The sequence below is a fragment of the Cottoperca gobio genome, chromosome 9 (genome assembly GCF_900634415.1).
Source record: "Cottoperca gobio chromosome 9, fCotGob3.1, whole genome shotgun sequence".
Taxonomy (NCBI): Eukaryota; Metazoa; Chordata; class Actinopteri; order Perciformes; family Bovichtidae; genus Cottoperca; species Cottoperca gobio.
Genome location: NC_041363.1, coordinates 854,138 through 872,010, shown reverse-complemented (window position 1 = coordinate 872,010; position 17,873 = coordinate 854,138). Strand labels below are relative to the sequence as shown.

General features: G+C 44.5%; 1 protein-coding gene across 1 annotated transcript in view; it reads right to left on the bottom strand.

Annotated features, from left to right (window-relative positions):
* The window catches only part of zmat4a (zinc finger, matrin-type 4a), a 123,085-nt gene that overhangs the window by 87,038 nt on the left and 18,174 nt on the right, over nucleotides 1-17,873 (bottom strand). The window contains exon 2 of the mRNA XM_029440649.1: nucleotides 7,071-7,160. Coding sequence (XP_029296509.1) covers nucleotides 7,071-7,160 — 90 coding nt within the window. The remainder of the gene's footprint in view (nucleotides 1-7,070; nucleotides 7,161-17,873) is intronic.

The following is a 17,873-nucleotide window of genomic DNA, read 5'->3' as shown; positions in this document are numbered from 1 at the left end:
AAACATGTAGAAACATGTCTCACATCAAACTGTAAACATGTAGAAACATGTTTCAAATCAAATTGTAAACATGTAGAAACATGTCTCACACCAAACTGTAAACATATAGAAACATGTCTCACATCAAACTGTAAACATGTAGAAACATGTCTCACACATCAAACTGTAAACATGTAGAAACATGTCTCACACATCAAACTGTAAACATGTAGAAACATGTCTCACACCTCAAACTGTAAACATGTAGAAACATGTCTCACACCTCAAACTGTAAACATGTAGAAACATGTCTCACACATCAAACTGTAAACATGTAGAAACATGTCTCACACATCAAACTGTAAACATGTAGAAACATGTCTCACACATCAAACTGTAAACATGTTGAAACATGTCTCACACCAAACATGTAGAAAAATGTAGAAACATGTCTCACATCAAACTGTAAACATGTAGAAACATGTCTCACACATCAAACTGTAAACATGTAGAAACATGTCTCACACATCAAACTGTAAACATGTAGAAACATGTCTCACACATCTAACTGTAAACATGTAGAAACATGTCTCACACACCTAACTGTAAACATGTAGAAATGTCTCACACCAAACATGTAGAAACATGTCTCACATCAAACTGTAAACATGTAGAAACATGTCTCTCACATCAAACTGTAAACATGTAAAAACATGTCTCACATCAAACTGTAAACATGTAGAAACATGTCTCACACAAACTGTAAACATGTAGAAACATATCTCACATCAAACTGTAAACATGTAGAAACATGTCTCAAATCAAACTGTAAACATGTTGAAACATGTCTCACACCAAACATGTAGAAAAATGTAGAAACATGTCTCACATCAAACTGTAAACATGTAGAAACATGTCTCACACATCAAACTGTAAACATGTAGAAACATGTCTCACACATCAAACTGTAAACATGTAGAAACATGTCTCACACATCTAACTGTAAACATGTAGAAACATGTCTCACACACCTAACTGTAAACATGTAGAAATGTCTCGCACCAAACATGTAGAAACATGTCTCACATCAAACTGTAAACATGTAGAAACATGTCTCACACATCAAACTGTAAACATGTAAAAACATGTCTCACATCAAACTGTAAACATGTAGAAACATGTCTCACACAAACTGTAAACATGTAGAAACATATCTCACATCAAACTGTAAACATGTAGAAACATGTCTCAAATCAAACTGTAAACATGTAGAAACATGTCTCACACCAAACTGTAAACATATAGAAACACGTCTCACATCAAACTGTAAACATGTAGAAACATGTCTCACACATCAAACTGTAAACATGTAGAAACATGTCTCACACATCAAACTGTAAACATGTTGAAACATGTATCAGATCAAACTGCAAACATGTAGAAACATGTCTCACACCAAACTGTAAACATGTTGAAACATGTCTCACATCAAACTGTAAACATGTAGAAACATGTCTCACACATCAAACTGTAAACATGTAGAAACATGTCTCACATCAAACTGTAAACATGTAGAAACATGTCTCACACATCAAACTGTAAACATGTAGAAACATGTCTCACACATCAAACTGTAAACATGTAGAAACATCTCACACATCAAACTGTAAACATGTAGAAACATGTCTCAGACATCAAACTGTAAACATGTAGAAACATGTCTCACGCATCAAACTGTAAACATGTAGAAACATGTCTCACACATCAAACTGTAAACATGTTGAAACATGTCTCACACCAAACATGTAGAAAAATGTAGAAACATGTCTCACATCAAACTGTAAACATGTAGAAACATGTCTCACACATCAAACTGTAAACATGTAGAAACATGGCTCACACCAAACTGTAAACATGTAGAAACATGTCTCACATCAAACTGTAAACATGTAGAAACATGTTTCAAATCAAATTGTAAACATGTAGAAACATGTCTCACACCAAACTGTAAACATATAGAAACATGTCTCACATCAAACTGTAAACATGTAGAAACATGTCTCACACATCAAACTGTAAACATGTAGAAACATGTCTCACACATCAAACTGTAAACATGTAGAAACATGTCTCACACCTCAAACTGTAAACATGTAGAAACATGTCTCACACCTCAAACTGTAAACATGTAGAAACATGTCTCACACATCAAACTGTAAACATGTAGAAACATGTCTCACACATCAAACTGTAAACATGTAGAAACATGTCTCACACATCAAACTGTAAACATGTAGAAACATGTCTCACACATCTAACTGTAAACATGTAGAAACATGTCTCACACACCTAACTGTAAACATGTAGAAATGTCTCACACCAAACATGTAGAAACATGTCTCACATCAAACTGTAAACATGTAGAAACATGTCTCTCACATCAAACTGTAAACATGTAAAAACATGTCTCACATCAAACTGTAAACATGTAGAAACATGTCTCACACAAACTGTAAACATGTAGAAACATATCTCACATCAAACTGTAAACATGTAGAAACATGTCTCAAATCAAACTGTAAACATGTAGAAACATGTCTCACACCAAACTGTAAACATATAGAAACACGTCTCACATCAAACTGTAAACATGTAGAAACATGTCTCACACATCAAACTGTAAACATGTAGAAACATGTCTCACACATCAAACTGTAAACATGTTGAAACATGTATCAGATCAAACTGCAAACATGTAGAAACATGTCTCACACCAAACTGTAAACATGTTGAAACATGTCTCACATCAAACTGTAAACATGTAGAAACATGTCTCACACATCAAACTGTAAACATGTAGAAACATGTCTCACATCAAACTGTAAACATGTAGAAACATGTCTCACACATCAAACTGTAAACATGTAGAAACATGTCTCACACATCAAACTGTAAACATGTAGAAACATCTCACACATCAAACTGTAAACATGTAGAAACATGTCTCAGACATCAAACTGTAAACATGTAGAAACATGTCTCACGCATCAAACTGTAAACATGTAGAAACATCTCACACATCAAACTGTAAACATGTAGAAAAATGTCTCACACATCAAACTGTAAACATGTAGAAACATGTCTCACACATCAAACTGTAAACATGTTGAAACATGTCTCACATCAAACTGTAAACATGTAGAAACATGTCTCACACATCAAACTGTAAACATGTAGAAACATGTCTCACACATCAAACTGTAAACATGTTGAAACATGTATCAGATCAAACTGCAAACATGTAGAAACATGTCTCACACCAAACTGTAAACATGTTGAAACATGTCTCACATCAAACTGTAAACATGTAGAAACATGTCTCACACATCAAACTGTAAACATGTAGAAACATGTCTCACATCAAACTGTAAACATGTAGAAACATGTCTCACACATCAAACTGTAAACATGTAGAAACATCTCACACATCAAACTGTAAACATGTAGAAACATGTCTCAGACATCAAACTGTAAACATGTAGAAACATGTCTCACACATCAAACTGTAAACATGTAGAAACATGTCTCACACATCAAACTGTAAACATGTTGAAACATGTATCAGATCAAACTGCAAACATGTAGAAACATGTCTCACACCAAACTGTAAACATGTTGAAACATGTCTCACATCAAACTGTAAACATGTAGAAACATGTCTCACACATCAAACTGTAAACATGTAGAAACATGTCTCACATCAAACTGTAAACATGTAGAAACATGTCTCACACATCAAACTGTAAACATGTAGAAACATGTCTCACACATCAAACTGTAAACATGTAGAAACATCTCACACATCAAACTGTAAACATGTAGAAACATGTCTCACACATCAAACTGTAAACATGTAGAAACATGTCTCACACATCAAAACTGTAAACATGTAGAAACATGTCTCACACATCAAACTGTAAACATGTAGAAACATGTCTCACACATCAAACTGTAAACATGTAGAAACATGTCTCACATCAAACACGTAGAGACATAAATTGTTTCGGTAGCTTTTCCTGCAGAAATGTCTTTGAAAGTTGTTTCCAACTTCTTAAATATGGAGATCTGCTGCTTTTCTCTGTTTTATATCATTTTAAAATGAACATCTTTAACAGGGAACATGGCACTTTATGAATAACAGCCTGTTTCTGCTCCTCGGACCGTGTTTGAGGTTGTGCCAAATATTGAGAATTAGTATTTGTGCATATTCAATATTATAACTGGAATATAATTCACTAAGAAACACTGTGGTGAAAGAATAGAGAACAATGTGTCATGATGCATCACACAGAGTGTACCTGCGAAGCGTGGGGGGGGGGGCATCAGCAGAACGCTGACAGCACACAGAGCTCAGGACTTCTGGGTCTCAGAGATTGCAGAAAATCAAATCAAAGGAACAGTCACAGAAAGACCTTATGTCGAAATGTGAGGAAGTAAAAGGAGAGAGGAGAGAAAACGTGCGACGTGAGAGGAGAACGGAGGGAAGGACGAGATAACAGAAAGATAAACAATGAAGGGAAATAAGAGGTAATGTTCAGGCTGCAGGTGGGAAGAAAGAGAGGGGAGAGAGGAGAGAGGGGGGAAGAGAGGGAGAGAGAGAGAGGGGGAAGAGAGGGAGGGAGAGGGAGGAAGAGAGGGAGGAAGAGAGGGGGGAAGAGAGGGGGGAAGAAGAGAGGGAGGAAGAGAGGGAGAGGGAAGAGAGGGGGTAAGAGAGGGAGGAAGAGAGGGGGAAGAGAGGGAGGAAGAGAGGGAGGAAGAGAGGGGGGTAAGAGAGGGGGGAAGAGAGGGAGGAAGAGAGGGGGGAAGAGAGGGAGGAAGAGAGGGGGGAAGAGAGGGGGGAAATGAGAGGGAGGAAGACGAGGGGGTAAGAGAGGGAGGACGAGAGGGAGGAAGAGAGGGTGGAAGAGAGGGAGGAAGAGAGGGAGAGAGAGGAGGGGAAGGAAGGAGGAAGAGAGGGAGAGAGAGAGAGGGGGAAGAGAGGGAGGAAGAGAGGGAGGAGAGAGGGAGCGAGAGAGGGGGAAGAGAAGGAGAAGAGAGGGGGAAGAGAGGGAGGAAGAGAGCGGGAGAGACGAGAGGGGGAAGAGAGGAGGGAGAGGGGGGACAGAGAGGAGAAGGAGGAAGAGAGGACGGAAGAGGCGAGAGGGGGAGGAAGAGAGGGAGGGGGAGAGAGCGAGGAGGAAGAGAGGAGAGGGAGGGAAGAGAGGGAGGAAGAGAGAAGAAGGAGGACGAGAGGGAAGAGAGGGAGAAGAGAGGAGAGAGAGAGAGGGGGACGAGAAGGAGGAAGAGAGGGAGAGAGAGGGAGGAAGAGAGAGGGGGAAAGAGAGGGAGAGAGAGAGAGGGGGAAGAGAAGGAGGAAGAGAGGGAGGAAGAGAGGGAGAGAGAGAGAGGGGGAGAGAGGGAGGAAGAGAGGGAGAGAGAGAGAGGGGGAAGAGAAAGGAGGAAGAGAGGGAGGAAGAGAGGAGGAAGAGAGAGGGGGAAGAGGGAGGAAGAGAGAGAGGGGGGAAGAGAGGGAGGAAGAGAGAGAAGGAGGGAAGAGAGGGAGGAAGAGAGAGAAGGAGGAAGAGAGGGAGGAAGAGAGGGAGGGGGAAGAGAGGGAGGGAAGAGAGGAGGAAGAGATGGAGTAAGAAGAGAGAGGGGGGAAGAGAGGGAGGGAGAGAGAAAGGAAGGAAGAGAGGGAGGAAGAGAGAGGGAGGAAGAGAGGGAGGAAGAGAGGGAGGAAGAGAGGAGGAAGAGAGGGAGGAAGAGAGAAGGGGAAGAGAGGGAGGAAGAGAGAGAGGAAGGAAAAGAGGGAGGAAGAGGGAGGAAGAGAGGGAGGAAGAGAGGGAGGGGGGAAGAAGAAGAAGGAGAAGAAGGAGAAGAAGGAGAAGAAGGAGAAGCAGAAGGAGAAGAAGGAGAAGAAGAAGGAGAAGAAGAAGAAGAGAGGCAGAGAATGGAGTGATGGGTTAGAGAGGAAGAGAAAGAGAAGAGCAGCATGAGAAAGATCTGATTCAGAATCCAGATTACAGCCTCCATCACACCACGCCAACATAAACTCCACTCTCTTTCACTGTGACACTAACTTCTAATCCCAGCATGCACCATTAACGCTCAACACAGCTGAGCTGCAAAGTGGATGTAAAAAACATGTGTTGGTCCTCGACGGAGGCAGAGAGCAGGTTTCTCAAACCTTTTCAAACTCACGCAATAAAAGAAACTCCCCAAACACAACAGACCTCCGACTTCAACAGTGTTACAAATTACTTTATAGTTTGAAGTTCAAATGATTACGTCTGACTGGAAATCTCAGTTTTACAGAAAGCTCAACAATGAGCTGCACACACACACACACACACACACACACACACACACACACACACACACACACACACACACACACACACACACACACACACACACACACGTTCTCATCTCTCTAATTGTTTAAGTCCAAAAGTCCAATATTCTCATGTTTGTTTCTGCTGAAATGTTTTTCCTCCATATTTGTTGACATTTAGCCTCAAAAACAACATTTTCAGTGCAGTCAAAGAAGGAAATGATGAAGTCGGACTTACACACGAGCTGATATTATCAGACACAACACAACACAACACAACACATCGTGTAGAGGAACAGCGTCTGGACTCTCACAGAGTCTGGCTCGGTGTTAAAGGCTACACTCTCCACACACATCACCACCCCAACACTTATCGAGCAGGGAGTGACGGGCCACATAATTGCATCTGTCAAGCACGTCGTGTACATCCAATTTACACGACAGGGAGGCCCGGGGGGGCCGGATCCCTCCCGATGTGCGTTGCATTCAATGAGCCTTTAGCCTCCGACGTCACTGTCTCATTGTTTGTCGCTCTACAAATGTGGCGCTGCTGTTTATCTGTAAGCTATTGTGACACAGCGGGGGGGTCACTTGGGTGTTTGGAAGAGCAGGAAAAGCCATTAACAATAAGGGCTTCTGTATGAGAGCTGTGGAGGGACAAGCATGTTTCCCAGTGATTACTGAGACCAGGGGAGCTGGAGGTGCATGTGGGACTCACATTGTCTGTTCTGAGCTTCTTGGCGGGGCAGCCTCCATCCACAGGATGTAGCATGTAATACAGCCGCACTTTGTTGGCGTGTTTCCGACTCTGAGGGAGAGAGGAGGGAGAGAAGTTAGTAATAAAGCCTCAACTGCAGCCAGCGTGTTTTTCCTTGAACTCATTAGAAGGCGATACACTCTGTGTTTCCCTCCCTCCCCTCGGTACTGGATATTACATGGAACCACACACACACTTCTTCTTAAGACCAGTGGCTTCCAAAACCACATATAAGTTCAACCTGACAGAAACTCTTTACATCACTGCAGCACACTTCCTCCTGCGAGCTTCACTTCCAGTTTCAGCTCATCGTTCAGCGGTCCACAGCGTGTCTGGTTCACCACTCAGACGCAGCAGGCAGCTGATTCCATCGGAAGCCTGTGAAAAGCTGGTGTACACCTGTTCAGCAGCAGACACACACACTTACACACTGACTGGTGAACTTAGTGCAGAGTTTGCAATCAGCTCGCTGCTCCCTGACTGTGTGGGACCCAGAGACCCTCAAATAAAACCTGTTTGCTGTCCTGCAGGAAGTCTGCACACCTTCTGCAGACTGAACACTCACCTGTTCAAACTGCAGCTCGGACAATAATTAAAGAATGTATTTCTGTATGTTGCACATTTATTTATCTTATTTGAAGTTATTGTTCTGCACTTAAATGATTTCACCTGTTTGAAGCTGATGTAGCTGCAGGATTCTTGATTCCTCATAATTGCTTTTATTGTAAGTCACTTTGGACAAAAGCGTCAGCTAGATGAACTGTAATGTAAAGTATAGATAGATACAGATCAGCAGATACAATGGCTGAGCCACTGCTCTCCATCTAAACATACCCAAACATGTGTGGTCATGTGTGTGTAGGAACATACAGCAGTAAAGGATCCTGTTGATGCGTGTGTGTGTGTGTGTGCGTGTGCGTGTGTGTGTGTGTGTGTGTGTGTGTGTGTGATGCTGATGCTGCTGCAGAAACTCTCAATGTCATGTTCTGATGATGCTGTGATGGAAAACGTGTTTAGCGCGTCACCTGTTATAATATGAGGGCTGTGTTATAATGATCTGTGATGGAGCATGTTTGTCACACAGTATTTAGTCTCCCTGGCTCGGTGCCTTCCCAACACACACTCTCAAAGAGCCGGCGCCCCCTCAGGTAGAGCTGCCGTCAGGAACAGGAGGAGGTTGGATCACTCGGCTCACTGAGAGTGAAGCAAATTAGTTTATCTGAAAACGACTTCGCTTCACGAGAAGCTTCGGATGTCTGGAGGTGTGATACGGAAAGAGGTTGAGGGGGGGGGCTCCCGTGATGTTGTCACTGCAGGCGAAGCCACAGACGAGGGGGGGTATAGTTACAAGACAGCTACTAGTGAGGCATGTAGGAGTGAGGACAGGTGCCCGGCGCGTTCCTCTGCCAGGCAGAAGGAAGGCCGCCGGCTTCTCTTCACGAGGACGTGATGGACGGATCACCGCGGTCGGGGGGGCGAGAGCGAGGCGGCAGGAAGCTATTTGTCGTGCCTGTCTGCTTTCTTGGCAGAGATATCGCAACCTGAGCTCTGCAACTTCTTTGAGAGAGAAAAGGATCTGGCATGAAGGATACAGTTTCACTTTTCATTAAACTGATTTGAACTTTAAACATTTATCTCAAATGAAGAACAAAACATCTTCTGCCTTCACGTACGAGAGCAGTCGTACTCATATGTGTATGTGAAGCGGTTCTCTTCATATTGCATTACACGTTGAATATAACATGCTCTCTACTGCAAAGATGCTTCAAACTCTGTATGAACAGAGAAAAAACGGAAAAATTAGATTTGAAATTCAGAATTTCTCCATAATTTAAAACTGAGAAGCCAAAATAAAGTAAGAAACGTGTTCTCTAAACAATGTTAGAATCAGCTTTGTATGCTTCCTGTGCTAAAAATAGGGCCGCAAGATCTATTCTTGCCACGGGATAAGAGAGTATTATGTGGATTAAATGCTTTTCCACATTTGCTAATCATGGAACAAGGAGCAAGACAATCAAGCAGTTTCACATCTATCCCTGTGAGGTCAGCGCCAACACACACTCTGCGGCACCATGTGCAGCAGAACAGGCTTCGGCTCCCAAAATCATATCACAGCTTTTTCTTTTTTACCTGCAATCAATTGCACTTCTGGTGCCCAGACGCATTATTTGTTATGTCACCCTAAAGTGCTTTTTTATGCACTGAGGTAACATCTATTCTTTGCAGCAGAGAGCTGTAGTACTTTCTGCAGAGCAAACACTTCCAGCTCCAAACTGGAGAGAAAGGTTCCACTTCAGCAGCTCACAGAGGACGCTGCAGCAATGGGACTGTTGTGTGTTTCTGCACATTTGAAATTCTATTTATTTGCTGGTTATTTGAATTGTGATTAAATATTATTTGCATATCTTCCTGATAACCACATGTGGCTGCAAATGTAATTATAACTGGTTTGTGTGTGAAGGCAATGCTACAGTTGTTTCTTGTCTCTTCAACTGTTTCAGTTTATTTCGTTTAGGAAGTTTTTCCTTGTACGATGCGAGGGTCTAAGGACAGAGGGTCTAAGGATAGAAGGCTTAAGGACCGAGGGTGTAAGGACATAGGGTCTAAGGACAGAGGGTCTAAGGACCGAGGGTGTAAAGACAGAGGGTCTGAGGACAGAGGGTCTGAGGACAGAGGGTATAAGGACAGAGGGTCTAAGGACAAAGGGTCTAAGGACAAAGGGTCAAATGACAGAGGGTCTAAGGACAGAGGGTCTGAGGACAGAGGGTCAAATGACAGAGGGTCTAAGGACAGAGGGTCTAAGGACAGATGGTGTAAGGACAGAGGGTCTAAGGACAAAGGGTCTAAGGACAAAGGGTCAAATGACAGAGGGTCTAAGGACAGAGGGTCTGAGGACAGAGGGTCAAATGACAGAGGGTCTAAGGACAGAGGGTCTAAGGACAGATGGTGTAAGGACAAAGGGTCTAAGGACAAAGGGTCTAAGGACAGAGGGTCTAAGGACAAAGGGTCTAAGGACAGAGGGTCTAAGGACAAAGGGTCTAAGGACAAAGGGTGTAAGGACAGAGGGTCTAAGGACAGAGGGTCTAAGGACAGAGGGTGTAAGGACAGAGGGTGTACGGACAGAGGGTCTAAGGACAAAGGGTCTAAGGACAGAGGGTCTAAGGACAAAGGGTCTAAGGACAGAGGGTCTAAGGACAAAGGGTCTAAGGACAGAGGGTCTAAGGACAAAGGGTGTAAGGACAGAGGGTGTAAGGACAGAGGGTCTAAGGACAAAGGGTGTAAGGACAGAGGGTGTAAGGACAGAGGGTCTGAGGACAGAGAGTCTAAAGACAGAGGGTCTAAGGACAGAGGGTCTAATGACAGAGGGTCTAAGGACAGAGGGTCTAATGACAAAGGGTCTAAGGACAGAGGGTCTAATGACAAAGGGTCTAAGGACAGAGGGTCTAAGGACAAAGGGTGTAAGGACAGAGGGTGTAAGGACAGAGGGTCTAAGGACAAAGGTTGTAAGGACAGAGGGTGTAAGGACAGAGGGTCTGAGGACAGAGGGTCTAAAGACAGAGGGTCTAAGGACAGAGGGTCTGAGGACAGAGGGTCTAAAGACAGAGGGTCTAATGACAGAGGGTCTAAGGACAGAGGGTCTAATGACAAAGGGTCTAAGGACAGAGGGTCTAATGACAAAGGGTCTAAGGACAGAGGTCTAATGACAGAGGGTCTAAGGACAGAGGGTCTAATGACAAAGGATCTAAGGACAGAGGGTCTAATGACAAAGGGTCTAAGGACAGAGGGTCTAATGACAGAGGGTCTAAGGACAGAGGGTCTAAGGACAGAGTGTGTTGTATCCTGTACAGTCTGTAAACACTGAGACAAATGTATACTTTGTGATATTGGGCTATACAAATACATTTGATTTGATTTTCATTCAATCAAGTCAAATGTTCTCTGAAAACGATGCAGCTCTCAGATGATTATCTCACAGAGCATCAGGTGTGATCAACACTACCGTCAAAATACTGTTTATATATATATTGAGGCATCACAAGGACATGTTACGTATCAAAGTGTGGAGAGTCTGTTTTTAAAGTGTAAGCTCTTAGCTTGCAGTCGTACGGTGCATAGAGGAAACAGCCTGATGCCATATTGTTATATAAGCGACACAAACATTGCATTAAATACAAGGAGCTCCAAACACAAACCAGATGTGTGTGTTACTGTAATACAGTGAAACGTTCAGCAGAGGTTCAGACTCTGGTCTCTGTTCTGACTATTTGTTCCAGAACTGGTGCATTTGAAATGTTGATGAAAGTGTGTTTGCGTACAGCTGATCTTCACTACTGCCAGCAGGTCTCCTGTCGCCTCCTCCCACTGTGTGAAATGTTAAGCTGTACGACTGCATGCATCTTTAATAAGTGTTGGGATGTATGTCAGCTCTGTGCTCGTGCTGAAAGAAGCTTGTGTGAGGGCAGTTAGGATCAGATGTGATCCGGTAAGTTGCATTAAATATGGTGAGTATGCAGACAGGACATAGAAAGGACATACGAGAGCTTTATGGATTTTAAAACTGCTGCTTGGCAACTGATTATGAAGAAATCGGGTTCAGCCAACATCTTTCTCCTGACAGTTATTACACGGAGTAGTTAAAATGATCATGTCTACGTCACTCACATAATGTTTCCTTGAAGTCTTTGCTTCCTGCCTGCACGGTGAACTTCAGTAAGTGGAGCCGCGGTCAACAACAGAACATCTGAAAACATCTGTTTTATAAACAGAATAATAAACTGATCCGGTCCACGCTGGAACACAGGACCTTTCACTACATTCATACTTCTTACAACAAACTCCATTAAACTTCCACTCATCGAGACGTTTCTGTGTTTTTGGACGTTCGGTGTGCCGTGGAGCAGAAACACAGAGAGGTTCATGAGCACGCGATCATTTCAAGGCTGAAGCATTCTTTTACATGTGGTACTGAAGATGCTTTCATCACATACAAACCAGATTCAATCTGTAGTGTGTGTGTGTGTGTGTGTCATGCTCTTAGTACTAAATCATGCTCACATTTGTTTTCTCCAGATACACAGCTCGTGGGCTGATGACCAGATACCTGTAATAACATGACGCATCAGCTGTGCTCTGTGTTTACTGTTCATTTGCAAACGTTAGCAAAGTAAACAAAGCATGTTTTAGCATTTAGCTCGTGGAACAGCTCGGGGAACAGCTCGGGGAGCAGCTCGGGGAACAGCTCGGGGAGCAGCTCGGGGAGCAGCTCGGGGAACAGCTCGGGGAGCAGCTCGGGGAGCAGTTCGGGAAGCAGCTCGGGGAACAGCTCGGGGAACAGCTCGCGGAGCAGCTCGGGGAACAGCTCGGGGAACAGCTCGGGGAACAGCTCGGAGCAGCTTGCGGAGCAGCTCGGGGAGCAGCTCGGGTAGCAGCTCGGGGAACAGCTCGGGGAGCAGCTCGGGCAGCAGCTCGGGGAACAGCTCGGGGAGCAGCTCGCGGAGCAGCTCGGGGAACAGCTCGGAGCAGCTCGCGGAGCAGCTTGCGGAGCAGCTCGGGGAGCATCTTGCGGAGCAGCTCGCGGAGCAGCTCGGGGAACAGCTCGGGGAACAGCTCGCGGAGCAGCTCGGGGAACAGCTCGGGGAACAGCTCGGAGCAGCTCGCGGAGCAGCTCGGGGAACAGCTCGGGGAGCAGCTCGGGGAACAGCTCGGGGAACAGCTCGGAGCAGCTCGCGGAGCAGCTCGGGGAACAGCTCGGGGAGCAGCTCGCGGAGCAGCTGGGGGAACAGCTCGGAGCAGCTCGGGGAACAGCTCGGAGCAGCTCACGGAGCAGCTCGGAGCAGCTCGCGGAGCAGCTCAGGGAACAGCTCGCGGAGCAGCTCGGGGAGCAGCTTGTGGAGGCTGCAGACTTGTCGTCTTGTTGAAACAATGACAGCAAATGTTTGACCAAATGAAAGCCGTGAGAACTCCGGAGTGTGGAGACGCTGACTAAAGGATGCGTTCAGGTTGCTCTGTAAATCTCTGTGTGCTCAGGTTTCAGCTCATCAGCTGATCTGAGGACTGAAACTATAGAAACAGGAATAATGTGTGGGGGGGAGCTAAGCGCTTGACATAATAAGGGCTGACGAAAAATCCATAGTGCATTAACACCACATCAGTGAGCTAATCAGCCCTTAGTACGCCCCCCCCCCCCCCCACACACACACACACACACACAATAATACTCCCCCAGCCGTCCCACACCAGACTGGACTGTAACACCACATGGAACTACAAACTGATGTGTTTCTAGTCGGAAATCGTAAACAAAAGCCTCATAAAATATATAAAGTGTGTGTGTGTGTGTGTGTGTGTGTAGGTGAGTGTGTGTGTGTGTGTGTGTGTGTGTGTGTGTGTGTGTGTGTGTGTGTGTGTGTGTGCGTGTGTGTGTGTGTGTGCTCTCATTAAAAGTGACATGTTTGGAGGAAATATTGAATTCAGAAGCAGATTTATTTTGGTGGCTCCTGAAAGACTGTGTGTTTGGAGCGATACGATCTGAACCACAGGAAGCCTCCAGTGCTCATCCTGAGCTACTGTCGGGGGGGTGGGGGGGTGCTTCAAACAAAAAACTTAACCCCACACTGCAGCTCGCTGAGAATGTATGAAGAAGGAATGAATGTGTGTATGTATGACTGTACGAATGAATGTATGAATGAATGAACGCATGAATGTATGAATGAATGAATGAATGCATGAATGCATGAATGTATGAATGAATGTATGAATGAATGACTGTATGTATGTATGAATGTATGAATGTATGAATGAATGACTGTATGAATGTATGAATGAATGAACGCATGAATGTATGAATGAATGTATGAATGAATGACTGTATGTATGTATGAATGTATGAATGTATGAATGAATGACTGTATGAATGAATGACTGTATGAATGAATGAATGCATGAATGTATGAATGAATGAATGTATGAATGAATGACTGTATGTATGTATGTATGAATGTATGAATGAATGAATGAATGTGAAGCAGGGCAGCAGTAGAAACAACGGGCCTCATGCAACAATGTTCTCTGAAATGCTTCTTAAGAGAAACGCTGAGAGAAGTTGGATCAAACATTCTGAACGATGATCATAAACGTTTTATTGTAACGCAGCCTAAACACAATATACTAACGTGCAAATACTCTGACACATGAAAGAAACAAATGTATCCGTAGACGTGGGGGGGCAAGAAGAGTCCATGCAGGGACTGGGACCCCGCTGACGCGCTGCAGTCATCAGACAGCTTACAGCATCATCAGGAGGAGAACAGCTGATGGGTTTCCCCTTGTCAACTTCTTCCTCTCCTCTGTGTTCACTGTCTTATTGTATCGCACCATTTAAAACTACATTTAAACCACTTCATCTGCAAAGTCCTGTAAGTTATGCACTGAGAGACGCTGCCACCTGCAGTGGGCTGTCAATCATCTTGGAGTGACAGGTCAAAATGCTGACTGCATGCAAATGTGTGTGTGCGTGTGCGTGTGTGTGTGTAGGTGTGTGTGTGTGTGTGTGGTTGTGTGTGTGTGTGTGTGTGTGCGTTTGTGTGTGTGTGTGCGTGTGCGTGTGTGCGTGTGTGTGTGTGCGTGTGTGCGTGTGTGCGTGTGTTTGTGTGTGTAGGTGAGTGTTTGTGTGTGTGTGTGTAGGCGTGTGTGTGTGTGTGTGCGTTTGTGTGTGTGTGTGCGTGTGCGTGTGTGCGTGTGTGTGTGTGCGTGTGTGCGTGTGTTTGTGTGTGTAGGTGAGTGTTTGTGTGTGTGTGTAGGTGAGTGTGTGTGTGTGTGTGTGTGTGTGTGTGTGTGCGTGTGTGTGTGTGCGTGTGTGCGTGTGTTTGTGTGTGTAGGTGAGTGTTTGTGTGTGTGTGTAGGCGTGTGTGTGTGTGTGTGTGTGTGTGTGTGTGTGTGTGTGTGTGTGTGTGTGTGCGTGTGCTGCTGATCTGCTGATCTGCTGAACTCCATTACGTCTTTAACGTTCCCCTGCAGCTGCTCCTGTGCACAGATCATCTCTGCTCTCACAGATAATCTGCATTCTTAGGATATTTAAAATCATTCATGTTAATTGACTCTTTTGTTCTACAGAGATAACAAAGTAAATATAATTATGTATTTACTTTAACAGTTTTTATTAAACCACTAAAACAAATATAAATGATGCTAACAAGCAAACACTAAGAGGTTATCTGGTTTATTTCATTTGTTCTTGTCGATTTACTAATATTTGTTCATTTTGGTTGAAAAGTCTGTTAATTTCCATGTTTTTGACTTAAATAAAGAGTTTATCCTCAAATGAAAAAACATTGTTGGCACTGATACCTGAGAGATATGTAATACACCATCAGCTCCAACACAAGCAATAACAATCAGAACATAAGCTCCACCAGTCTGTGGTAGAGGAGCCCACAGTGCTGACTGTTGCTGGTGTTAAACAGCTTCGTGATGTCTTCCTCTCGGAGGTTGAACCCTGTCTCTGTCCTGTCTGCACTCAGGCAGCACAGGAAGCATCCTGAGCTCCAGCAGCACAAGCACTGCGGAGCTCAGATCGTGCACAGTGCAGGAGCCTCACACAGCTGACGCGCTGTCATAAAAGTAGGCCATGCAGTCAATCCTCAAACTCCCACTAAACACATGGTATCAACTGCAAACAAAACGCAGAGCGATCGGAGAGGCAGCGTTCTGCAACGTCCCATGTTAGAAAGCACAAACGCAGCGACTGCACCGGCTGCCACATAAAGTGACATCAAGCGGACGTCTGTGTCAGTCGTAGCTTCACATCCCGACATGTCACCTGCAGAGCGACAGAAACACACCGTCGACACACGAGCAGCTGCAGTTAGCTTACACATTCCTAAAGACAACGTTCTGTCAGAAACACGAGTGAAGAGTAAATATATTATGATTCTGTGGGCACCACGTCTCCCCACTAAGCCTGAAGATCTCTCACTCCACTGACAGCTCCTAATGTTATATCTCAGTCCTCCTCCCCAGAGCTTAGAAGGCTCCTGTTCGTCTGTTCGTGGCTTTAAGATGATTTCTCATGAAAGCTGGACTGAAAGAGTGTGTGAGCGCTGCAGGACGAAGGACAAACTGTGAAAGAATTCAATCTAAGTGCGAGTGGAATCTGCATCTCACACTCTTTACATTAGACACGCTTCATCGGCTAATCGCTCGCTGTCAGATGCTTTGCTGTGTTTGAACTCGTTTAATCATCTTTCAAGAGCCGAGGACAGTTTCTGCTCTCTGTGTCTCCACTCACCAGACGGGCAGGCTAACAGCTGATCGCTCAGGACCTCCTCGGTCAGGACCTCAGGTCTCCCACTGAGACCGGCTCATAATTAAAGTGTGTAAACGCCACTGCATTAGAGTGAACTAAATAAAAAGGGCTGAGCACCTCAGCGGTGCAGTTAGTGCTCGCACAAGAAGCTCCGGGCCACTTCTCCTCCTGCCGACATGTCTGGAGGCATTTTAATCTCCTTCTTCTCCAGAGACTCCTGACGAGGTCACGTGTGTCTTCAGTTTAATGAGAAGGACTCTTAAATGGAGACAAAGCATCTGTACGGTTGATTATGTGTTACACTCCGCACTGATCACCCTAAAGGCTCATTGGAACAGCACTTTTCAGCCTCTTCAATTATCACAGGCTCATTTCATGACTGTACATTATTTACTGTCAGCACTAGAAATAGCGAATATTTCCATTCCATTAACTCCGGAGTATGAAAGTGACAGCGGATGATGGATGGCTGCAGTGTGCACATCGCTCCTGCAGAAGCATCTACAGACTGGGCGACCTGCAGGACCCGAGAGGAGACCTCAGCGGGCTAATGGTGCATGATGGGTAATTAGGAAACGGATCTTTGTATCTGACCAACAAGTTCAACAGACTGCACAAACTAAAAACGCAAGAGCTGCAACTTTGCCCTTCAGGAAGTGTCTCCTGTGGAAATATTAAAAACACTTCTGACAGCACGGAATAATGTATATGCAGCATATTCTTTTAAAGCAGGTAGCTCAAATCAAGCAATGTGATTGGTTCATAGCTGTGGTTTAATAACTATATACCACGACTGTGACGCCTTTAAGAAACCTTCTCTTTCTACACAGTCTCTGCCTCCAACAGGGAACAACATCAGAGCTTTCTGGAGGAGTGGATTGAGCAGTGCCCATCTCCAGAACCGCCTGCTGAAAGAAATGCACTAACTCCGCCTCCCGCAGCCCGTCAGCAAGGATCTGAGGTCGACACATGAGAGAAGTGAAAAGTGCAAACTTAACTGTGAAACAAAAAGCCGAGTCTTTCAAAGTCCCCGACTGACGCTGCAGTTTCTCAGTGGTTGCACAATAAACTGCATCATACAAGTGATGAGATAAATACAAAGAGATGCAAAGAGAAATGTGTTAGCTGCTCGTGTTCCTTCCCAGGATTGTGAACTCTATTATTTATTAATACAAACTATTTGAATTGGGATGTGTCTATAACTTGGAATTAGCTCACTCCTCCCTTAATAACCACAACATCCCACGACCTGTGTGAGCTAATACTTAAATATACGCTGGTGTGTGTGTGGTGTGTGTGTGTGTGTGTGTGTGTGTGTGTGTGCTGAGTGCTCATTAAAAGTGACATGTTGGGAGGAAATGTTTAATTCAGAAGCAGATATATTTTGGTGGCTCCTGAAAGACTGTGTTTGGAGCGATACGATCTGAACCACGGGAACCTCCAGTTACTCATCGTCAGCG